Genomic DNA, 19,742 nt, shown 5'->3' on the forward strand with positions numbered 1-19,742 from the left:
TCTGGAAAACCTGCAAAAAAAAAAAATAAATCCATGCTTCAGTACTGTGTTAAGAAAACTTCCAGTTAACAAAGCTGTCAGTGAGATTGCTTGTGCTCCCTGGAGTTTTATCTTTGCATGTGGCATTAGAATTGACCCACCTTCTCAGAGATGGGCACATAATGTTTCTATGGTAAATAAAATAATTATGTTGACTGGTACCTAATGCTACCCCATCGTCTCTGTAGAAGGCAATAGATGAACCTTCTTTCTCTTTTCATTATGGCGTCAAGAGATCTGTTTTAGCAGAATACCAAGATACCTGGTGGAAAAGTATTTGGGGAATCTTGATTCTTAGTGCAGGAGTATAACGTAAACAGAGAGATGATTAGAAATCTATCAGTCACTTTTGGTCAAAGGACAAAAGGACAAAACTTTTGGCAGAAGACAGTGCAAACAGCGTTAGAGCACAAAAGACGTCCCTCAAACGCTTAGTCCAAGTAGTACTGGATAACAGGGCTGCCTTAGATTTTTTGTTGCTGGCTAAACAAAGAGATGTTCATGCCATTGCTCACATTTCTTGTTGCACTCATATCAACACCTGAGGAAAAGTAGGTTATACACTCAGAAAAAAATTGCAAAAAAGCTAAAAGATGTATGGGAAACAGATCCTTTAAATAATCTGGTTAGAGTCCATCAGTAATAGGCAATTTTTTTCAGCTTGTTTTACAGAGGATTATCAAAGTCATAGTATGCGTTATTATTCTTTTCCTAGCTATCAAGGTACATGTGATATGTGTTACTCTTTGCTCTAAGCTGACTGCTAAAAGCACGTGTACAATGTTGGAGCAACAATTTGATATAATTGATAATATATCTTATAAAATGTTTACTCATCACCATATACCTCTGTGTTTACTTTGTTCCATTAATCAATTCAGCCTTCCCTGGTAGCTCAGAGGTTAAAGCGTCTGCCTGCGATGCGGGAGACCTGGGTTCGATCCCTGGGTTGGGAAGATCCTCTGGAGAAGGAAATGGCAACCCACTCCAGTATTCTTGCCTGGAAAATCCCATGGACGGAGGAGCCTGGCGGGCTACAGTCCATAGTGTTGCAAAGAGTCAGACATGACTGAGTGACTTCATTTCATTCATTCATTAATCAATTACCTCTCCCATAATGAGAATAACTGGGCTTCCCTCGTGGCTCAGATGGTAAAGAATCCACCTGCAATGCAGGAGACCTAGGTTAAATCCCTGGGTTGGGAAGATCCCTTGGAGAAGGGAATGAATACCCACTCCAGTATTCTGGCCTGGAGAATTCCATGGACAGAGGAGCCTGGCAGGCTACAGTCCATGGAGTTGCAGACATGACTGAGAGACTTTCACTTTCACTTTCAATGAGAATAATTGGGCAACTCTTTGAGGTTTGTGACATTGTAGAAGAGACAGGGATCAAGACCATCCCCATGGAAAAGAAATGCAAAAAAGCAAAATGGCTGTCTGGGGAGGCCTTACAAATAGCTGTGAAAGGAAGAAAAATGAAAAGCAAAGGAGAAAAGGAAAGATATAAGCATCTGAATGCAGAGTTCCAAAGAATAGCAAGAAGAGATAAGAAAGCCTTCTTCAGTGATCAATGCAAAGAAATAGAGGAAAAGAACAGAATGGGAAAGACTAGAGATCTCTTCAAGAAAATTAGAGATACCAAGAGAACATTTCATGCAAAGATGGGCTCAATAAAGGACAGAAATGGTATGGACCTAACAGAAGCAGAAGATATTAAGAAGAGGTGGCAAGAATACACAGAAGAACTGTACAAAAAAGATCTACATGACCAAGATAATCACGATGGTGTGATCACTCATCTAGAGCCAGACATCCTGGAATGTGAAGTCAAGTGGGCCTTAGAAAGCATCACTACGAACAAAGCTAGCAGAGGTGATGGAATTCCAGTTGAGCTATTTCAAATCCTGAAAGATGATGCTGTGAAAGTGCTGCACTCAATTTGCCAGCACATTTGGAAAACTCAGCAGTGGCCGCAGGACTGGAAAAGGTCAGTTTTCATTCCAGTTCCAAAGAAAGGCAACACCAAAGAATGCTCAAACTACCGCACAGTTGCACCCATCTCACACACTAAAGTAATGCTCAAAATTCTCCAAGCCAGGCTTCAGCAATACGTGAATTGTGAACTTCCAGATATTCAAGCTGGTTTTAGAAAAGGCAGAGGAACCAGAGATCAAATTGCCAACATCCGCTGGATTATGGAAAAAGCAACAGAATTCCAGAAAAACATCTATTTCTGCTTTATTGACTATGCCAAAGCCTTTGACTGTGTGGATCACAAGAAACTGTGGAAAATTATGAGAGAGATGGGAATACCAGACCACCTGACCTGCCTCTTGAGAAACCTATATGCAGGTCAGGAAGCAACAGTTAGAACTGGACATGGAACAACAGACTGGTTCCCAATAGGAAAAGGAGTACGTTAAGGCTGTATACTGTCACCCCGCTTATTTAACTTATATGCAGAATACATCATGAGAAATGCTGGGCTTGAAGAAGCACAAGCTGGAATCAAGATTGCTGGGAGAAATATCAATAACCTCAGATATGCAGATGACACCACTCTTATGGCAGAAAGTGAAGAGGAACTCAAAAGCCTCTTGATGAAAGTGAAAGAGGAGAGTGAAAAAGTTGGCTTAAAGCTCAACATTCAGAAAACGAAGATCATGGCATCTGGTCCCATCCCTTCATGGGAAGTACATGGGGAAACAATGGAAATACTGTCAGACTTTTTTTTGGGGGGGGGCTCCGAAATCACTGCAGATGGTGATTGCAGCCATGAAATTAAAAGACACTTACTCTTTGGAAGAAAAGTTATGAGCAACCTAGAGAGCATATTCAAAAGCAGACACATTACTTTGTCAACAAAGGTCTGTCTAGTCAAGGCTATGGTTTTTGCAGTAGTCACGTATGGATGCAAGAGTTGGACTGTGAAGAAAGCTGAGCACCGAAGAATTGATGCTTTTGAACTGTGGTGTTGGAGAAGACTCTTAAGAGTCCCTGGGACTGCAAGGAGATCCAGCCAGTCCATTCTAAAGGAGATCAGCCCTGGGTGTTCTTTGGAAGGAATGATGCTAAAGCTGACACTCCAGTACTTTGGCCACCTCATGGGAAGAGTTGACTCATTGGAAAAGACTCTGATGCTGGGAGGGATTGGGGGCAGGAGGAGAAGGGGACGACAGAGGATGAGGTGGCTGGATGGCATCACCGACTCAATGGAAGTGAGTCTGAGTGAACTCTAGGTGTTGGTGATGGACAGGGAGGCCTGACATGCTGCAATTCATGGGATCGCAAAGAGTCAGACACGACTGAGCGACTGAACTGAACTGAACTTTCCTCTAAAAAATTAAAAGAGAGGAAGTCCAGTACTGAGAGACCTGTGGGTAGGGAGCAACCACTCTGGCATCAAGGGACAAATATTCTGGTCATCACTGCTTTCTTTTCAAAGATTTTTTTTGATCAGAAAAGGGAAATGATGGTGGAAATATTCACATATTGAGGCATGAGGAAGTCATTCTGGCTTATCCATGAATTAACTTAAACTTTATCCTAACTAGGACAGCCTGTTTTGTGACCTATTAAACATATGTCGTACATCTGCTTTAACAATAAAGAAAAACTTGGTCTGCATTGACTGCAGTGAAACTGTCCATTTTAAAGAGGCATGCCTCCCTTCCTAGGACACCAGTCCTGGTGCTCCTTGGGTGATAAACCTTTCCTGGCACCACGGCTTTCCTGACTCCCTGTGTATGTGCTGACCTGTCTTTTTTGAAACTATGAAGAAATGTACTCTTGTAATGGTAGGTGTTTTTATTTTTTTCTGACAAGATATAAAACTTCCCCAAATCATGCTTTTCTGGAACGGTTTTTCAGAACTATTGGAGAGACTGCCTCTTGAACTGTAGCCCTCAGTTTGGCTCAGATAAAACTCTCTTTTATTATTATTATTGTTATTGTTGTCATTATTACTATAGATTGATTATTGATGATTTCTGTCACCAAGACATACCCCCAAGCATTGCCAAAAGGCTCCTGGGATGGGCATCATCTCTACCCAGGTAAGAACTACTGTTTTGTGTTGACCAATCATCCTCGTTTGCCCTGGACTGAGATATGTCAAGGCTTTACTGCTAAAATCAAGATATCTGGAGGCAAACTGGGATGATCAGCCACCCGACAAGTGGAATTTCATCTCCTGCTTAAGTGGAGGCTGTTGTGAGAGGGCCATTGGTTGATCTCACGGTGGTTGTCCTGCCAGTCTTTGATTTCTGTAAGGTATTTCTGTACCAAGCACATCTGCTTTTCTCCCTCTTTGTATCCTTCAAGGGGTAGAGGGAAAGTGACCTACCTCAGAGAGGCTAGCTGAGTAGAAGACGAGAGAGAATGCTGGTGCGTAAGCGCGTGTGTCAGAGAGACAGAGAGCTGGGAGGGGCATTGGGGTGCTGGACTTTAGAACCCATTGGTGGTGTCAGGTAGGTGATATGCACGTATGTTTATACCAGGAGTTAATGGAGACTGGATGGGGAAGGTTTTCAGCTCTGTATTAATTTGGCCTATGACTATGAGATAGGTACATTTTTTTTGGTGCAGTATTTTAAAATATGTTTATGAGTTAGAATAACTCAGTTTAATCTATGGTGATTCACTGAGAGAAACAAAAGGGAAACCTCAAAAATGGTTTGTTATGAGGATTATTTTTATTGTGCTGTTGAGAATACATTTGCAACAGAAAAAAAAAGTTAGGTTTGTTTGCCAATTTACGAAGCACTTCCCAAATACATCATCTATCCCCCAGCATTTTACTCTTGATGTCATTCATTTGCGCATTTACAGATGAAAATCAATGAGTTCTGAAAGTGAGAAGAGACCTGCTGGGGTCAAATGCCAGAGTTTGTATCTGAAGCACTGGACTCTGCCTCTGGTGACTCCAGACTCTTCCAGGCTCTGGGAGAATGAGTCCTGCCTACTAAGTGCTGAGTCTGGGTCTCTGTAACTAAATGGCGAGATGCCAAGTGTGGACTTGGAGGATGTGACTCACCTCTATCGCCATGACTGTGACTGTGACCACGGCCCCTCCCCCTTCTCTGTCTTCAAGTAGGGGGATGAAGCAGGTTCCAGGAGGGTGACGCCTAAGACACACGGCCGTCTGGCACCAAGCCTGTATCCACTGTGTCTTCCTCTGTGCTCTTGGACACAAGTGTTGGGGGTGTGATTTGCTGAGTATGGTTGTTTGCATTTTCCTTGATTATGTAAACTGGTGGCTTGTGCCAAGAACTCTCTGTGCCCCAAAGCTCTAAGCTTGGTCCCTCCCATTGGCTGACTTCATTTCTTTTTTGGGAGAGGTGTATTTGTCAAGTTGCAGGGCAGTGATAACTGGCAGTGCCTCTTAGGCGTGAGGTACCTGGAGTTCGGGGACCCCCAACCTGTTGACAATGACAGCAGATGAATTGGTTTTCTTTGTGAATGGCAAAAAGGTAAGCAGAAGCTGATTTTTCCTCCGGTTTCCCTGATCCCCGGGAAGAATGTTTGTCCTCTCTATTTTGGGTTCTCATTCATTTGTTCACCTTCTCGCTTTCTCTTCCTTCAAAGCTATTCCTGAATTGGGGGTATCATTGGGGAGAGAAGACCTTCTCGGGTCTAGAACCCAGTCAAGATCCTCATGGGGCAGAGGAGTGATGGGGAGGGAAGACAGAAGAGGGGTATATGTGAGCACTTCCCTCCCCCACGCTCCCAGCCTGTAGAGATGCTGGCACCAAGCTGAGAAAGGTGGACAGGATTCTCGGTGAGATTGGCGGTCACCCACTCCACCTCTATTTCGGTGTTTAATCAAACGTATCCTAAGGCTTTTGTTGCTCTCTTTACTGAGAAAAGGAACAGGAATGTGTTTTCTTGCTTATCTCAGGGTATAACGTGTACACTGCTTTGATTCTGAAATTTCATCCATATCAATGTAACAGTTAACTTGCGTGAGGACATATACTGACATCTTGTGTCAAGTCACAATGCTTGTTTCCTAAAGGGCATGGGTCCCCCCACCCCACTCTTGGTTCAGTTCAGTTCAGTCGCTCAGTCGTGTCCGACTCTTTGCGACCCCATCAATTGCAGCATGCCAGGCCTCCCTGTCCATCACCAATTCCCGGAGTTCACTCAGACTCATGTCTATCGAGTCACAAACCTCTTACTTTGATAAAAATTGCCCACTTGGATCAACTTCAGTGGTGTGCATAGGGACCTAGGAAAAGTGGGGATGGAATGGGGCAGAGGAGGGTCTTATGACATGGGTACCAGTCCTTGCAGCACCAGAAGGGTAAGCATTTTTGCAAATTTTAAAGCAGTTGGAGAGAGCTGTAAACACATCACATTGTCTCCGTTGTCGTCCACTTGCCCTCCCTCCACCGGTGCTGAGGTGCTTGCTTCAGCTCCCCGACTGTGAATGAAATGGACAGTAAAAGGCTAGCTGTGATTGCACACTGTGGATGGCCATGTGGATTTTATGAGTGAGGGCCAAACCCAGGAGTCAGAGCAATTTTGTTTCACAATATTGGCAATTTTAAGTTGAGAAGCTAGGCGACTTTGGAGGCAGTTTTCAAGAATTAAAATGCAACTAGTGCTTAAATTGTCAGGGTGTGTCTGGGTGACTACCAGGGGAATGCTGTGAGCTGTTGCAACGTAAGGGGCTTCCAAGGTGGTCGGATTCAGTTTCAGTGGTATCAGCAGGTGGCCCTGGGGAAGGAGGTCACTTGTGCTCTTTCAGGTGCAGAGTAGTTTCTCTGTGTTGACTTCCTTTCAGGGTTGGCCTCTGACAGCAAACTAAGAGGTAGGGCAAAGCTTCCACGTTGGTGGTTGTAAGATTTCTGCAGCCAAGAATTCCAACAATGCTGTCACACACAAAGTTACACTGGAGAGATTTAAGAAATGGTTGCTGAATAGGTCTTCTTCACATATTACTTACACAGAGGCATCTTCCGTGGCATTTTTCTAAATGATTTTTGTAATGGATGAGCAGCTGGATTCAGTGACTTAACTCAAAGTTTTGATGGTTTATGAAGCCATCAATTCATGTGTGACAGTGCAAGGTTCTTTGGGGATGGTTGCTGTGATGCACCAGATCTAGAAAGCAGCACTTCAAGGTCAGTCTGGTTTGTTGAAAATTGTTTCCCTGTGTATTTTATTTTCACCTTAGGAAAGCAATTAAAATTTTTTAGATGGTATTACTGCATCAAACTCTACCATCTCTTGAAACTTCGACTACTTCCAGTTTCTGTAATGAATATTGGCACATTTAATGTTGCAAACATGAACTTTTGAGAATCTACTGGAAAGGTGGTGAGGCAAGGTGAGGAATGATGAGGTGAAAACAGTGCTGTAAAACCTGGACCAACCAAGGAATTCCTAGTCAAATAGAGGCATCTGTTTCTTCCCAATTCTATTCCCAAGATGTTCTAGATCTTTCTTTACCAGACATTGTGCAAGGAGGTTACCAAAGAAGCTGATGGAACTTGCTGACTCACTCTTAAATATGCACTTCCTCCTGTTCCTCTTTCAGACCACAGTCTAGGACTCTTGTCTTCACTCGCTGTGATCCTGGAGAGGGAGTAAGATACAAATGATCAAATACCTCCAGAGCCTTCTGTGGTGGTGACAGGCCTTGGTGACTATGGCTTCCACTTCCTCTGATTTGAAGTCAGAGTCAAAGGGAAAGAGTTGCCCAATATTTTGGAATCACTGTAGTGACCATGCTTTTGGCTGGATTCCTTTTTTTTTTTTTTAATGTATTTTTAATAGGAAGATAATTGCTTTACAACGTTGCGTTGGTTTCTGCTGTATGACAACGTCAATCAGCTATAAGTATACATATATCCCATCCTTCTTGAGCCTCTCTCCCAACTGCCATCCCACCCCTCTAGGTTGTTACAGAGCACTGAGCTGAGGTCCCTGTGCTAACATCGGCTTCCCACCAGCTGTCCACCCCACACACGGTAGAGCATACACGTCAGTGTCGCTGTCTCAACCTGTCCCGCCCGCTCCTTCCTCCGCTGTGTCCACATGTCCGCTCTTTATGTCCGCCTCTCTGCAGTCCGTTCTCTGTGTCTGCATCACTGTTCCTGGCAGTGGGGCGGTTGGGGTTGGGGCCGGGGGCAGGCGCTGGATTCTTGTTATTCAAACAGTCCCTCTCTGGTTAGTGAAGATGTTGACCCCTGGAGAAGTCTAGAAAATTCTGCATGGAGAGTACAGGTGAAAGTGTCCATGAGTGACGCCCACAAGAAGCCGCAGTCAGTGATAAGTTAACACCCAGTCACTTACCCACCTACCCTCCTTGTCAACAACATTTACAAGCTCCTCCCAGGTCTGAGACTATGGGACACACATGCATGAGAGGAACACAATCTCCAAGATCAGGCGTTTACCATTTGGGAGCTAATGAACGGGTTGGCAGAATAGATTGTGATCGGGTAAGTTACCATATTCTACAATGTATTTCAAAGACAAGTATCCCCACAAGATGCTCTTCTTAGATATTCTTAGACCATTTTGTTGGCACATAGTAGGTGCCCAATTGATGTGGAAAGGATGAATGGATGGATATCAAAACCCTGAGAAATCCTCTACTAAAGAAATTTATTTTTCAAACTTTGAACTTTAAAAGTTAAACTTAAAAAAAAATGTAAAACTTATAAGGAAGTTGCAAGAAGAATACAAAGAAATGCTTGCTAAATAAATGCCAACAAAATGATATATAGGTGCATAGGTATATAGATCTATAAGTACATAATTTTATATATTTAGATATGTAATTAATTGGAATGAACATATAAAGTATAAAATTTTCTTTATGAACCATTGAGGATAAATTTCAGATATCATACTTCTTTCTCCCTTAAACTAAGAATAAGGGTATTCTTACATAACCACAATCTATTTATAAAAATCAGGAAATCTAGTGTTACTATATCATTGTTACCTAATCTATAGACTTTATGCAGCATTACTCCAATTTTCCTAAAAGTGTAATTTATGGCTCTCTCTCCACAACCGCAGGACCCAGGATCATGCCTTGCACTTAGTTCTCAAGTCTGTTTCTGTTGTTGTCATTGTTTAGTCACTAACTCATCTCTGACTCTTTGTGACCTTATGGACTGCAGCATGCTAGGCTCCCCTGTTCGCCACTATGTCCCAGAGTTTGCTCAAGCTCATGTCCATTGAGTGGATGATGCCAGCCAACCATTGTCTCATCTTCTGTTGTCCCCTTCTCCTCATGCCCTCAATCTTTCCCAGCATCAGGGTCTTTTCCAATGAGTTGGCACTTTGTATCAGGTGGCCAAAGTATTGGAGCTTCAGCTTCAGCATCAGTCCTGCCAATGACTATTCAGGGTTGATTTCCTTTAGACTTGACTGGTTTGATCTCCTTGCAGTCCAAGGGACTCTCAAGAGTCTTCTCCAACACCACAGTTCAAAAGCATCAATTCTTAGACACTCAGCCTCCTTTATGGTCCCACTCTCACATTTGTAAGTGACTACTGGAAAAAACCATAGTTTTGACTGTATGGACCTTTGTTGGCAAAGTGATGTCTCTGCTTTTTAATACTCTGTCTAGGTTTATCATAGCTTTCCTTCCAAGGAGGAAGTGTCGTTCAGATACCTTCTCCTCATAATTCAGAAACATGTGGGATCTCTAGTACAGGTTTCTCTAAAGAAACTCTTATCACACGTCTGTGTGTGTGTATGTATGCTAAGTCGCTTCAGTCGTGTCTGACTCTTTGTGACCCTATGAGCTGTAGCAGGCCAGACTCCTCTGTCCATGGGATTCTCCAGGCAAGAATACTGGAGTGGGTTGCCATGCCCTTCTCCAGGGGATCTTCCTGACCCAGGTATCGAACCCGCATCTCTTATGTCTCCTGCATTGGCAGGCGGGGTCTTTACCACTAGTGCCACCTGGGAAGCCCCTTATGACACGTGCTCTCCCCTTAATCACCCCAATCATCCAAACCCTATTGTGCTTGATGATGCAAGAGGAGACGTGAAACAGATTTTTACAGATTTCCTTCGATGATTTCCAGCAGGACCTGGCACTGTACTTTGTAAGACAAGTTTTTTCTATCTTATTGAACATTCTGTTCATGGGCCTTTGGTTTGAGACTTTTCCTCCATTTCTAACCTGTGTTAGTGTTGTTGATTGTGATAACCCAACTCAAACAATACTCTGCTATAATCACAGGCTGACTGACTGGCAATCTACTGCCTAAGAGTCTACTCTCCAGGAGGCAAAGCCAGAGGTCTGTCCCTGGTGTACACAGATGTTATCCAGCAGCTGGAAATGAAATGACATGCTTATCTTAAAGGGGACTTTGCCTTGATCAGCCCAACATGGCAGGTGCCACACCTACGTGCTGTCATGGGTCCAGAGCCAAGCATGAATGCAGAATTTCAGAACTGCAGGGTGTCAGCTTACACACAATTTGGCTTGCAGATAATATGTTCATCTTATGGAATGGTCAAGAAAAGTACCTTCATTTTCATGATATGTTTAATGCACCTCCATTATTAACTCTGCAAATTCTTGGGTGAGACAATGGCTAAGTATGTGTTTGATATAGTTTTCTTCTGTGTTTGTTTTTATAGGTGGTGGAGAAAAATGCAGATCCAGAAACAACCCTTTTGGCCTACCTGAGAAGAAAGTGTATCCTGACTGTGGAGTGGGGATGAGGGAGAGGGGCCACTGGGGACTCATTCTCTGGGCCCTGGGCCATTTGCTAGTAACTGGTCTGGAGGTCATGGAGTACAGAGAAAAGAGCACTTTGGAGCTCTGCATTTTAGCCACAACTCTGTCCCTTGGCAGCTGTCTGACCCTGGGAAGTCATTTGAACTCTGTGGGTCTGAAATTCTCAGCTGCCAAGTAGGAATGTTGTCCTTGATATTCTTCAAGGTCTCTTGCATTTAAGACTCCAGTAACGCTGAGATTTAATCCTGGGCCTATAAAACAAACAGCTCCAAAAGGCCCTGTTTAGCCCTGACCAGCTTCATGGCCTTTCCCCTCCCCACCAGGAAGAATGGGTGTTGGGTGGGGGCCTGCCTCAGCAGATCTTTGTTAATGCAGGCGCTTCCCATGAAGGCTTTCAAGCTCTGCGGAGGGAAAAGGAAAGTCAGAGAAGGGAGTATTCTGGGGGAAGAGATGCCTGAGGTGGGAATCGTGTAGAGGCACCATCCACTGTGGGAAAGGCAGATGCCGGGAAGCATGGGCTGGGGACTCCTGGGGGTGGGGTGTTGCTCTACCCGCAGTGTGGGGAGGGCTTCTGTAAGGTCCCGCATCCCTTTTGTTCTTTCACAGTAGGAAAGGATTCTGAGACCCTGGAACAAAAACAACAGTAAAGACAACAGGGGCTTACATCTAATGGGCGCTGACCATGTATAGGCAGAGTGCAGGAGATTTGTGTAGGCCGTCTCACTGACTCCACAGCGATCCCTTTGACAGAGGAGAAAGTGAGGCTGGGAGTGTTCAGGCACCTGCCTCCCCCACCTCACGTTTTCTGCACACATGCTGGGAGAGCTCGACTGAAGCCCAGCGCCACGGTCTGAACCTCCCACCCACCACTGGACACTTTCCAGGGGTCTCCTGTAAAGTGATGCCCATCCTGACCTCTGTGGCTCCCAGAGGTGGCGATGTCTCATGGCTCTTTCCAGTGATGTATTTTGGAACAAAAGCAAAAAGCTGTCTCAACATCCACAAAAGTGAGCCTGGAATCCATGGCCTTCCCTCTTGTTCTTTCACCTCCTATCAGAGAGTGACTGGCTCTAATGTACTTTGTCCTGGATTTTTAACCTGGAGGGGGCAGGTCTGGAAGTTCACAGCACATGGACCTGATGGTGTTTTTGTAGAGGTTGGGTCACTCAGTAGGATCAGGGAACTGCACGAAACTCCATTTCCAGCCCATCTACCTAGGCAGCCTGGGAAGAGAGGCTCATTCTTAGATTGCTGGCGTCAATTTTAGTTTTCTAATAAGGTTGTGAAGAGCCAGCAGGATCAGAAGTTCCTGGTCATACCGTTGGTTGGTTTAAATGCCAAATCACAAATAAAATCCAACTGTGAAAGATGGCTTCATGTAAATATGAAGTCCTTGTGGCTTGTTGCTGCCTGTGTTGAGAGTTTATTTGTCAGAGTTCCAGGCAAGAGAGAAGACTCTAACCTTGACTTCTATCTTGGCTGCCAGAAAGATCCCCAGGCTAGCAGAAGACTCTAGACTACTTTGGGCTGCTTCCTTTCATCCTCACGAGCCCCTAGAGTGATCTCAATTGCTAATCTCATAGGTCCAGACTAGTGAAAGGAAAACTCTAGATCTAGAGAGCCCTCTTCAGCTGTACCTTAAAAGAAGCAGCAGCATGGTGAAGGAGGAGGCTCCAAATCCAGAACCAGAGGACTGCGTTTGGGCCTAACACTCAAAGTAACTGAGTGTTTCCTTGCGGGGCTCACATTACGTCTTGGGTCTCAGTCTTTCCTCCTTCTTTCCTCCCTTCCCTCCCTCCCGCCTTTCTTTCCTGCTTTCTTTCTTTCTCCCTCCATCCTTTCTTTCTTTCTTTCATTTCACTGTTTCGTATAGCAGTTCCTGTCCTACCCACTAACCAAAGTATGGTGAACATCAAACATGGATATGAATGCTTTCCAAGTAGAAGATGCTATACATCATTGTTAGTTATTAACTTTATCTTAAAATTAGGGAAATAACCGGGAGATGAGATACTCAGCTCTCTCCATCTTCAGCAGGAAGCTGAAGGGCTTGGAGGCCTGGGGGCCTGAGGGAGAAGCAGCAGGGGAGCTTGTGTGTCCCATGGGAAAGAGGCCACCATAATTGCTATTCTCCAAGGCAGCCTATTAGCTAGGCACTTTTCAAACTTCAAAAAGTATCAGAGTCTTAATTTCTCCCAGGATGTAAGAGATGTCTCCAATATTGGCTTTTGACCCCCAAAATATCCTCATTTTAATTTCCTTTCACATATCTTATGGGATGGATATTCAGAAGCCCTTAATGCAGCTCTAATTTTGGTCCCCAGACTTCATCATTCCAAAAGGTTTGGCAAGGGAATGAGGGAAGCTGAACTCAGCAAGTCCCATACTGGCCTGAGTGGCTTCATTGCATGCCCAGCTGGGGTGATGAGGATTGCCCCACTTGCTCCATTTTTGAGGCACCTGATTCACCTGCCCAGTGAGGCCACCAGTTTGGGGGCCTGTTAAGACCACACCTAGAAGACTGTGATCCCAAGAAGATCTCCAGGTCCAAAGAGCAGTGGAGCTCCAGTCCCAGGGGATGACACATGGGTGCCAGGGCCTTCCTTCTCTGCAAGTGGAGCTGGCTCCATCCCTGCCTCCTCGGGTTGCAGGGCAGCCTCTCTGAGTGGGAGGCTGTTTGGACCTGCTTCCTCCCGGGCTGAGGGCCCTGAGCCTGTGTGTGGATGGATGGCTCTTCACTTGCAGCTCAGCCCAGGCATTTCCCAGCAGCCCAACAAAGACTCTTTTTCTTTGAGTTCATATTCCTTAACCCTTGACCTTCCAGTGGGGCTGAGAGGAACCAAGCTGGGCTGTGGAGAAGGGGGCTGTGGGGCTTGTACAGTGATGCTCTCCAAGTATGATCGTCTCCAAGACAAGATCATGTATCCTTTGCTTGCTGGCTGGTTGCCTTTGGGGACTAGGATGCAGGGGTTGGCTTTTGAGTGACGATGTGTCTGTGTGTATCTGTCTGTATGTGTGTGTATGCACACATGTGGGTAAAGCCCTGTGTTCCTGAATAGGCTTTTATCATGACCAGGGATATAATAGAATGATGTCTTAGGGAGCATCTTCCTGGCTTTTAAATATGGACAAGATTCTCCACTGCTGATAAAATGAGCTTTCTAAAATTCAGGCTCATTTCACATCCCATGAAATTCTTCAATAGGCCTCCATTGCCCCGTCTAAGTCCAATTTTTTTGCTCAACATGTGAGGTCTTTCAATTTGCCCCACCTTTCTTCTCCAGTTTTCTTTCTCTCCATAGGTCCAGCATTCCGCTCATGCAGAAACTGTTATGAACTACCAATGCTCCATGTCCACTCATTTCTTGGTCTCTGCACAAGCTGTTTCCCATCTTGAATTCTCTTTTTTCAAAGACTTCTCTACCTGACTAACTCTTATTAACACCTTAGGACTGGGCAAAATATCAGCTCTTCCAGGAAGGCTTCCTTGACCTGCTAAGATTGGGTTAGGAGCCCTTTGTGCTGGTTCTATGGTGCCACGTGCACAGCCCTCCTGCAACCCTTACCATAAGATATTTAAACTGCATTTTCACACTGGTTTCTGCTTTCCTGAGTTAAGGCAAGCTATTAAAGGACAGAGGTTTTGTCTGATTCACCTTTATTTCCTCAGCCCTCAGCAGTGTGCCTGGTGTAAAGTTGGTCTTCCATAACTGATGTTGGTTGCATGAGTGAGTGAGAGATGAGTAAAAGGATGGAGGTGGGGAAGCTCTAAGGGCTGTTCACCTGGGGATTTTTGCCTCCCTCTCTGCATAGATGAATGGGAGAAATGGAGGTGAGTGAAAGCAGAGAAGCAAAAGTGACAGGAGGTTCTGAAATTGAAGTGTGTGCTAAGGGCTTCCCTAGTAGCTCAGCTGGTAAAGGATCTTCCTGCAATGCAGTTTGATTCCTGGATTGGGAAGATCCCCTGGAAAAGGGATAGGCTACCCACTCTAGTATTCTTAGGCTTCCCTGGTGGCTCAGACAGTAAAGAATCTGCCTGCAATGCAGGAGACTTGGGGTCGATCCCTGGGTTAGGAAGATTCCCTAGAGGAGGGCATGGCAGTCCACTCCAGTATTCTTACCTGGAGACTCCCCATGGACAGAGCAGCCTGGAGGGCTACAGTCCATGGAATCACATGACTGAGCAACTAAGCACATAGAGAAAAAGGGACGCATTAGACTTGGGACCTCCCAGAGGCCTCCAGGATCTACCTGAGTAAGAGGCAGCTGAAAGTGCCCCTGGCTTCCATGCTCCAGCCCAGAGGCCTAGGGTGCACCAGCGCGACCCCACAGGACACTGGAGGGTCTCGGGCCCTGGCCTGGGTGGAGAGATGAGGATACTTGCGGAAAAGAGAACACTATGTAGAGTGAGGAGAAGAGACACAAGCACCACGAATCTCCCAGACCCTGCACTCGGGTCCGCTCTGAGAGCCTAAACGGTCTATGGGATGGCCTTAATCTGGGGTTCCAGCCACTTTTCTGCCAATGCCTGCCTGGCTCCCATCTGCTCCTTGCACCATGTGGCTGTGACGACTGTGGAAGGAATTGGAAGCACCAAGACGAGGCTGCATCCTGTGCAGGTAACCAGAGGCTCTACCAAGGCTGCTCTGGATTGTTGGGATGAGGATTGCAGCCTGAGCCAAGGAGGCATTCTGGCCGGCCACCCCCCTCAATTCCTTGTGGAGGTCAGGGGCTAGCTGTGAGGTGGAAAGAGGAGACACCCGAGCCTGAAGCTCCCTCCTGTGTTTCAGTGGCTGGTGACATTGCATGGCCCTGTGGGAATCAAGAGATCAACTTGATCTGGTGGCTGGAGGTCTAGCTGTACCAGAGCTGGGGGGAGGAGGGGCAGAGGATCTTCCTCTCTGTGCCCAAGTGTGCTTAGGAAGCCCCTGCCTTCTCAGATTGAAGATTCCAAATGCTGTGTGCCTTTGATCAAAAGCCCACCTACTCCCTGCTCCCTCCCACAGGAATTCCATTGCACCTCTCACCTCCCACCCACAGATCACCCAGACACAAGCTCGTTAAAATGGTGGTTAGCAAGGGCTGGGTCAGAGACGCATGGGTGTCTGACCGAGGTTTTCTCCCTGATGGTATCAGGCACCTGATGATGGGTTGAGATTGGGGACTCTTTGGGCAAGAGTAGGCAGTAGTCAGGGTTCTGTGGAGTGAGAAAGGTGTTCGCAGACTAGGTGGAAGAGGGCCCACATGGGAGCAGAGCACAGCGGAAGGAAAGGCCGCTGTTCCCAGTGCTCATGTTAAACTGAGGTGGGAGGTCTTTGGGAGGGTGTAATCACAGAAGGTGTCTGAGCCAGACCCTTTTCTTAGTATTCCCTGTACCATATCATTCGGATCTTGCCTTCCTTGGGTCCCTGACATGAATCCTGGAGCCAGGGCTGCCAGTTGAGCAAGCTAACTATACCCCCAGATGAAGCATCTTGGACCAGTCATGTGGGGTCAGAGTCGGGTGAGGTGGTATTACGTCACCTGTGTGGCTTCGCTTCCTAGGCAGGAAAGTGGCAGGTTACTAAACCTGTCCAACTTGCAGCAGGTGTGAGAGGGTTAATGAGGGCTTGTAATTTACTTTGAAACAAATAGACAAGAAGGAACTATTTGAACACAGGGATCACATCCCTAGAATCAGGGGAAAGCCCTCCCTTTCCAGTGGTACAGAGCCTTATTTCCGATGCACTTCTTTTGGCTCCAGATAAGCTTCGATTCCACTTTCCCTTGTCCGTTTATGTTTTCCTCTGGGATTCTATGACACCACGTGTCCCTCCTCCCTCCGTGCTGGAACCGTGTGCAGCTCCTCCTCAGCTCAGTCCCTAATCGCTGCAGCGCCCTGGGCTCTGGCCTGGGCCCAGTCCCTTCCCCACCTTCATACTCTCCCAACATGAGTTTAAGGCCATCTCCATATCTTCAGATTCGATCTCTCCTCAGAGATCAGACTCTGATTTCCAGCTGCCTACTTGAATCACTAGATGGGTGTCTGATATCAAACTTAACAAAAACTCAATTTCACCCCAGCTTCGTTCTCCTCTGGTCTTCCTCCATCTGAGTCAATGGCAAAGCATCCACCCAATTGCTCATGACCAAAATCTAGGAGTCCTCTGTGATGTTTGCATTCCCCGTATCCAGTCCATCCAGAAGTAACAGCTACTCTGCCTCCAGACTTTACAATGGAATCTTCATTCGTTTCTCTGTCTCCCCTACTACTGTTTGGTCCAAGTCACATTCCTTCCCGCCTAGGCCACGTCAATGTCATGATCCCCTGTGTCTTCTCTTGCCCCCACAGCCATTCTCTATTCAACAGCTAGAGTGAATCTTTAAAAACACAAATTCAATCGTATCAAGCCCTGCTGAAATTCCCCTTTAAAAAGCTTCCCATCATCACACCCAAAATCACAGTCAGGATCCCTAATCCTGGCTGTGAAGAGCTGCAGGCTCTGGCTGCTTCCTGTCCCCCCAGCTGACATCTCTTGTCCCAGGGTTCCACCTGTCCTGGCCTTTCAGCAGATTTTCACACTGTCTGTGCTCAGAGCCCTTTTACTCACTGTTCCTTCTGCCTGGGTAACTCGCTTCCTTGTTCCAAATCAAGTTCACCTTAAAGGTCGCTTTATCAGAATGGCTCTTCTGACCACTCCAAATAGCCACTAGTCAGTCACTCTGAGTCATGTCATCTTGTATTAATTCTCTATATAGTACCAACCTCCACCTCGAATTTTCTTCTTTGTTTTTGTCAGTATTTCCCCCATAAGGATGTGAGCTTCGTGAGACCAGGGACTTCATCTCTCTTTCACATGCTCCATCCCCAGGGGATATACTATGCCTGGCACATAATAGATTCTCAGTAAATACTTCTCAAATGAATGACTATCTGTGCTAAGTACTGGTGATACAACATTCTAGCAATTTTACTTGACATACGTTCCAAGAGAGATTCCCAAGAGATTAGAAAATAATGTAGATGAGGAGAATTTCGTTGTAATAAAGATCTGGCAGGTCTGAATGAAAATTCTGTGATGTTCAATGCTTTTAGTGAATTCTATAGCACACATTTTCCAATTCTTAAGTCTCCATCCATTGGACTTCAAGAATTGCCTTCACTTAAGAATACAGAGCTGTTCTAATTTGGAATAAAATGCATTCATTTGGTTGATTTTGGGTTGTGGGGTAGTGTAGTTGAGAGAACCTAACACAGTTCTTGCTTTCCCCATGTGCAGTCTTACACACATCCCTTAAATCTCTTAAATCTTCCTCCTCTGTCTTTAGCAAAGAAAGTGGTTCTAATTGTCGCTGTTCTTAGAGGGGGGTGTCCTATTAATAACTTCCATTGGCTGACTCCCTACTCTGTGCCAGGTATGATGGCCAAGCGTTTTACCTGAATGATCTCACTGAATTCTCAGCACAGCTCTGGAGATAAGTGCTAGGGTAGTGCTAAACAAACGGACAAGGTTTAGGGAGGCTTGGTAGCCTGGCTGCGGTCACAGCTGGTGAGTTGGGGACACTCGGATTTGACTTTGGGCAGTGCAGACTGTCAACATGGGCTGTCTTCAGTTGAATCATGTAGGGAGCCTGGCAGGGATTCTGCCAACACAGGTGTCTGTGTCATCTGCCCCTTTTAGGAGAGAATCGCCAAAAGTCACGGCTCTCAGTGTGGCTTCTGCACCCCCGGCATCGTCATGAGCATGTACACGCTGCTTCGGAATCAGCCCGAGCCCACTGTTGAAGAAATCGAGGATGCTTTCCAAGGTATGGGCCTTGTGCAGGGCCCAGGAGGCGAAGGGGCAAGCGGGTTTCTGAGGAGGGCAGGGCAGGGGCAGAGTGGAAGCCAGGAGTGAACTAGGAGTTCCAGGCACTTGAGGGAAGGGCTCAGGCTGCCCCATCATGGTAGCTAAGATTTGTTGGGAAATGGCCCTCTCTTACTTTGATAGAACACTTGGTTAGTTTGAAGACCCTCTGGGCTCTCCTGCCTTACTGTCCATCTTCCTGCGCTGTCTTCCTGACCCAGCTCTGTGCTGGGAAGGGTGACCTTGAGTGCCTGGCGTAGGAGGAGATCATCTAGGAAGCTGCAGAGAAGCCAATGACATGGCATCTGCCCTGGCAGCTTCCCCAGAGCAGGGTTCCATGGGGCAAAGGCCATGTATGAAGAAGGCGGCCCTGGTTCTGAGTCTGGGGCAGGAACTGGCTCCCCACTTTGCCTTCTGTGAATGGGCCCAGGTGGCTGGACCCGCTATCTCTTCCTCTGAATTGAATAGAGAAGGCTTGCCATCCATTCAATTTCTTTCAGTGCATCATTTATTCCAGTCAGTTATGTGAAGTCCAGTCATAGGCCAGGCACTAGTCAGGGTACAAGGACATAGGAATGGAAGACAGTCCCTCTCCTCAAGGAGTCCATGTTCTGAAGGGGAAGAGAGTTTATAATGTAGTTTGATAAGCTCAGTGATAAAGCTTTGACTAGGAGTCACCATGGGAGGACTTAGGGGGGCACTTGATTCAGTCTAAGCATTCTAGGAAAACTTCCTGGAAGAAGTGATAGATGTTTGGAAGTCAAGGGTACAAGTAAAAGGAGGATCATTCCAAGTAAAGAAAATAGAATATATAAAGAGAGCATTTAACTGTGCTGGGAGCAAAGCCACAAACCTCTTAGCTGCCCTGGGGCCAGTGCTGACATTGCAGGTTTTTCCTTGGCCCACAGGAAACTTATGCCGCTGTACAGGCTACAGACCCATCCTCCAGGGCTTCCGGACCTTTGCCAAGGTGAGTGGGGGCTCTGGGACAGCAGTGGCCCGGTTCCTGAAGCAGCAACACTCTGGAATCACAGTTGGGAGCGATGCCAAGGGCCTCTGGGTTACAGGAAAAAAAGATAAGATGACCAACTGGCAGGAACTTCTGCTGTAGGTACCTGGCAAGGACACTGGGCTCTGCCATTCTTATTTGGTGTGTG

At 46.2% G+C, this 19,742-nt stretch overlaps 1 protein-coding gene across 4 annotated transcripts in view; it reads left to right on the top strand.

The window, feature by feature from the left end:
- Positions 1–5,353: 5,353 nt before the first annotated feature.
- The window catches only part of XDH (xanthine dehydrogenase), a 67,840-nt gene continuing 53,451 nt past the window's right edge, over positions 5,354–19,742 (top strand). For all 4 annotated transcript variants that reach the window (XM_069580485.1, XM_069580488.1, XM_069580486.1 and 1 more), the window contains exons 1-6: positions 5,354–5,513; positions 10,660–10,717; positions 13,584–13,680; positions 15,270–15,378; positions 18,421–18,547; positions 19,494–19,555. In XM_069580485.1, coding sequence (XP_069436586.1) covers positions 5,472–5,513; positions 10,660–10,717; positions 13,584–13,680; positions 15,270–15,378; positions 18,421–18,547; positions 19,494–19,555 — 495 coding nt within the window. In that variant the 5' untranslated portion in view covers positions 5,354–5,471. The remainder of the gene's footprint in view (positions 5,514–10,659; positions 10,718–13,583; positions 13,681–15,269; positions 15,379–18,420; positions 18,548–19,493; positions 19,556–19,742) is intronic.

The sequence above is a fragment of the Ovis canadensis genome, chromosome 3 (assembly GCF_042477335.2).
Source record: "Ovis canadensis isolate MfBH-ARS-UI-01 breed Bighorn chromosome 3, ARS-UI_OviCan_v2, whole genome shotgun sequence".
Lineage (NCBI taxonomy): Eukaryota > Metazoa > Chordata > Mammalia > Artiodactyla > Bovidae > Ovis > Ovis canadensis.